The sequence below is a fragment of the Propithecus coquereli genome, unplaced genomic scaffold (genome assembly GCF_000956105.1).
Source record: "Propithecus coquereli isolate 6110/MARCELLA unplaced genomic scaffold, Pcoq_1.0 Scaffold767, whole genome shotgun sequence".
NCBI lineage: Eukaryota > Metazoa > Chordata > Mammalia > Primates > Indriidae > Propithecus > Propithecus coquereli.
Genome location: NW_012153807.1, coordinates 251,541 through 256,830, shown reverse-complemented (window position 1 = coordinate 256,830; position 5,290 = coordinate 251,541). Strand labels below are relative to the sequence as shown.

The 5,290-nt window shown below is 38.9% G+C and overlaps 1 protein-coding gene across 1 annotated transcript in view; it reads left to right on the top strand.

Moving 5' to 3' along the window:
- Positions 1-2,081: 2,081 nt before the first annotated feature.
- Positions 2,082-5,290, top strand: part of MAK (male germ cell-associated kinase) — a 44,665-nt gene continuing 41,456 nt past the window's right edge. The window contains exon 1 of the mRNA XM_012662459.1: positions 2,082-2,413. Within this exon, the coding sequence (XP_012517913.1) occupies positions 2,306-2,413 (108 nt within the window). The 5' untranslated portion in view covers positions 2,082-2,305. The remainder of the gene's footprint in view (positions 2,414-5,290) is intronic.

The window sequence follows — 5,290 nt, the reverse complement described above, 5'->3', positions numbered from 1 at the left end:
TTGAGCTTAATGAATTCCAAGGTCCTCACAGCTTTAATATTCTGCAATTCGTATTTAGAATACCTGGAAGATGATACCATCTCATATAATTGGGGCTCCTTTCCTAAAAGTTTCATGGGGTTTTTGTTGTACAAAGAAGTAAACAGGGATTTCTCTCGACAGCTTCCGTTTGGTGTGCTGTGCTAATGGTGTAAAAGAGCTGCCCTCCTGAAGAAGAAGGCCAGAGTAGCCCAACCACTGCCAAGCCAGCTCCACTGACACCACCAAGTTGGAGGACTTGGGGAGTATTGAGAGACACGGGCACAGGGGACACTGACACATAAAAGTGACTCCCAGTGTTGGAAGCCACTTGAAGTCCAAGTGGATCCTTGGCTTTGGACAAAAAAGAATTCAGGAGTGAGCTGACAGGATAACATGAAAGCGAGTTTTATTTAGAAAATGTAGAAAATCTACTCCACAGACAGAGAAGAGGCTAGTTCTCCTTGCAGACGAGAACTGGCTCCACAGTTCCTTTTCCCCTCTGTTTAAGCAACAGCTTAATCATAGGCTAACCAAGGAAAGGAATATTCATGTTATTTCTCAGAAAGGGGAGTTGGGGTTTTCCTGGAATTAGGGTGACGCCTCCTTTTGACTAAATATAGTCAAACAAGAAGTGTCGTGGTGTCAGATGCATGATGGGAGTGGGAGGTTTCCTTAGAAACTTTTATGGTAATGAGATGTACGATGAAGCTGCAAGGTCAAGAGGTGATCAGTTTCTCCACCATCCTGTTTCTATCCAGTTGGAACTTGTCCTGCCTCCATCTTTCCAACAGGGTAGTTTGAAAACTTTGTTTTGAGACTTCCTGACTCAGTTAAACAATGTCTGCACAATTAAGCAATGCCCAAGGCAATGCCTAAATCAGTGCCAGAAGCAGTGCCTGCCAGTTCCCCGGCTGGACATGGGTCACTCATTTACCTGGCCTTTGCGGTCTTAGTGCCACTCACAGGAGTGTCACTGGGGCAAAAAGTAATTGTGATAATGAAGAATTGGTTAGAAATTTTATAATTTTAAAATTTAAAATTTTGTAATTTTACTAAACTTTTAGTTTGTGTTTTTGCCCCCCTTTCAGTTGTAAGAGAGTGTGTATCTGTGGGTGTCTTTTTCAGTGTAATAATTGCAAAACTGTGTGTGTGTGGTGTTCAAAGTGTTTAGAAAATATGTAATTATAGACGTGGAATTTTAGAGCTGGGATGCCCTTTTTTTATAGTTATGTTAATTGCAGTCCAGTAGGTTGAGAGCTTTGCCCATGTTGCATGGTTGTAGGCACTGGTGTGAGGTTCAAACCTCTGTCCCCGTTCTCCTAATCCAGGTTTTCTGTACTTCAGTGAGATACACCTTTCCAAAATTTTAGTTATGTCTCTTGAACTCCATCTAAAGTAGTCATGTAGATTCCCAAATAAGCATATGTATGTAAAGATACTTTTGCATCTTTTATTTCTTCATGTAAATCTAGTGTGACACTAATTCCTAATTAGTACTTAAATTTTTCTTAGTTTAATGTAAAATAAAGTATCATGTTATTTAAATAGAATATGAAACTTTTTTAAAATGCTGTTCCCTTCATATAAAACAAAAGTTTGCTTTATATTTAACTTACCTAATCAGGGTACTTGTATTCTACAGGGAATTTACAAACAGTACAGTTTTAAATTTAATATACTAAATTAAATACGATACAGAAATTAATTCAAAGAATGTATACAGCAAAGATGTCTATTTTCCAAGTATTATTTGGAATAATATAGGTTATGTTCAATAAAAAGGAATCATATAAGTCATTAGGCCAATTTTGAACAGTCATAGGATAAATAGCACAGTACCATGTAAATGAAGCATTTACGAAATGAGTATTATCAGTCTATTATATGTGAACTTCATTTCACATAGCACAAATGATTTACTGACAAATATAATACTTAACATAGTAGTGTTTATATTATATATTTATAATTTTCCCCTATGCTCTAGGTTCCTAGTAAAATTTTTGAAGAGACTCTTTAATGGAAATTCATTTTATTCTTGTTTTCTTTTTTATAGGGTGTTCATAAGAATGGAAGCAGTGTTTCCTTGCCAGATTCCTTATTGCTATATCTCATGAACCTACATAATCTTGGGAAAAAGCCTCTATTTCATGATGACAATCCTGTCACCAGTATAGCAACAACAGTGTGAGGACAAAAACAAATAAAAATATAGAAGCGTTCAAATTTATATTCAACAAGGAAGTCATTTTAATCAGCAGTTTCTGCTGCCTTAGCTTCCAAGATGAACCGATACACAACCATGAGGCAGTTGGGGGACGGCACCTATGGGAGTGTGCTTATGGGCAAGAACAACGAATCCGGGGAGCTGGTGGCCATCAAAAGGTACCGTGTGAGCACTGCAAAGTTCACCTTTGAAAACTCTGATCTTTATTTTCCTTGGCTTGCTTAACAATATATACAAGCACAGAGAGAGGTCTAGTTCAGGCCCCATGATAGTTTGGCAAATGAGGAATGACATTCTGGGAAAAAAAACATTGCCAGAAAGGAATTCTACTGATTCCCATGGTATATTACTTTAATTTTCTGGCTTGTCCACCTACATCGATAAACCAGGAGATGTAAGTGCTAAGACTTTCATGCATAGTACATTTAGACTGAAACTAAGGGTAATCTTTGGAATGTCTTTCAAATTTAAAGTGGAATACAAAGTAGAGCTTATTATTTCTTTAAAACAACAGGCCTCAAAATCATATGGTATTCATAATGTCAAATTGAGTCCTGAATGGCATATGGTATTTTCCAGAGCTTACCAATTAAATAGAATTAATTATTGTTAATGTAATTATTTTGTTTTAATCCACTGTGTTTATCTTTTGCTATGTAACAAAATACCCCGAAGCTTAGTGATTTAAAATAAGAGCAGACATTTATTAATTGACACAGTTTCTGTGGGTCAGGAACTCCAGAGTGCTTAGCTGGTGGTTCTGACTTGGGACCGCTCATGAGGTACATTCATCTGAACACTCGGCTGGGCTGGGGGATCCACTTTCAAGGTGGCTCCATCTACTCATTTGCTAGGGCTGCTATAACAAAGTACCACAGATGGTGGCTTAAACAACAGACGTTTACTTCCTCACAATTTTGGAGGCAGGAAGTCTGAGATCAAGGCGTTGGCAGGATTGGTTTCTTCTAAGACCGCTCTCCTTGGCTTGCAGGTGGCCACCTTGTCTCTCTGTCTTCACATGATCTCCCTCTGTGCATGTCTATATCCAGATTTCCTTTAATAAGAATACTAGTTGCATCAGATTAGGACTCACTCAAAAGACTTCATTTAACTTTAATTACTTCTTTAAAGACCCTATCTTCAAATACAGTCACACTCTGAGGGATTGGGGGTTAGGATTTCAACATATAAATTTTGAGGTGACACAATTCAGCCCACAACAGGCTGCTATAACTAAAAAACCACAGACTGGGAGGTAAATAACAAATTTATTTTCTCACCATTCTGGAGCCTAGCAGTGTAAAATCAAGGTGTCGGCAGGGGTGGTTCCTCCTGAAGGCCATAAGGGAAGGATTTATTTAGGACCCTCTTCCTGGCTTATAGGTGCCATCTTCTCCCTGTCTCTTTGCATCATCTTCTCTCTATGCCTGTCCTTGTGTCCAAATTTCCCTTTTCTATAAGGACACCAGTCATACTGGATTCGGGCCTACCCTAATGACCTCACTTTAACTCGATTACCTCTGTAAAGAGCCTGTCTCCAAATACAGTCACACACTGAAGTACTGGGGGTTAGGACTTCAGCATATAAATGTTTGAGGGACACAGTTCAACACATAACACTCACTCCCATGGTTGGCAAGCTTGTATTGGCTGTTGGCAAGAGGCCTCAGTTCCTCTTCACATGGGCCTCTCCAGAGGGTTGCTTGAGCACCCTCGTGACATGGCAGTTGGCTTCCACCCGAACGAGTCTTGGAGGCTGATGACCACATCGACCAAAGTATGACAATCTAAAATTTAAAAAGTTTAAGAGATGTTTTTAAACATCATGATCTTCTAAAACATTACATGTACAAGGAAATAATTTTATGAAATATTTTTGAATAGCAATTATTAAATAACTGAAACGAGAATTTTATTGAATGAGCTTATTAAATTGCAATACCTATTCATGATTTAATGAATTTAAAAAATGCTTGTTTTTTTAAAAAACTCAAGATTAAGGGGGAAAAACCCAACTTTTTAGCACGTAGGAATAAAAAGAAACTTTCCTAGCCTGAGAAAACCTGTATAATTCATCATCTTGACGTGAGATATCAGAAATACCGCCAGTAAAGTTGGTTTTAAGCCCAGAATGCCTGCTGTCAACCTGCTGGTCAGGACTGCACCGGAGACGCTACCTGCTGCAATCAGACAGAACCCACAGAAATGAGGCGTGATTAGACAAAAGGCGAAAGAGCCCTTATTTGTAGATTAAATGATTGTGTAAATTCACACAAAGAAATCCTTTATCATACACAAATACATTTGTCTATAAAAATGTTTTTAAAGGCCCGGGAAGATACATAAAATTCATGCTGGCTGTGGTTTCAGGGAAGTAGGTAGGAGAATGAGAAGGAGGTTGGTCTTGTGGTATCTGGAAGGTTATTACTGTTGAGTTTTGTATGACAAAATGTTCGTTATTCCTTCTGGGTGGCAAAAATGTATGTGTTTTGTCTTTCAATTTCATAAAATTGGGAATTGGGCTGCATTTGCCCAGACCTAGATAAAGTCTTGGAAACAGTGAGGGGTCATACTCCGTAAGAAGTTAAAGAGATTCAGGGCTGAGAAGAGGCTGGAAGTGTGTAATTTAGGAATGCTTTCTGTGACTATGAATGAAATATTTAAAGCCTAACCAAAAGTGACTTAAATAGGGATTTATTTTTCTCACATAATAAAAAGTCTTGGCACAACTGTACCATTGCATTATATACTTTTTTTTTTTGAGAAAGAGTCTCGCTCTGTCTCCCGGGCTAGAGTGCAGTGGCGTCATTATAGCTCGCAGCAACCTCAAGCTCTTAGGCTCAAGTGATCTTCCTGCCTCACCCTCCCAAGTAGCTGGGACTACAGGCATGCACCACCACACCGAGCTAATTTTTTCTATTTTTAGTAGAGACAGGTCTCGTTTTGCTCAGGCTGGTCTTGAACTCCTGATCTCAAGCGATCCACCTGCCTCGGCCTCCCAGAGTGCTAGGATTACAGGCGTGAGCCACTGCACCTGGCTGA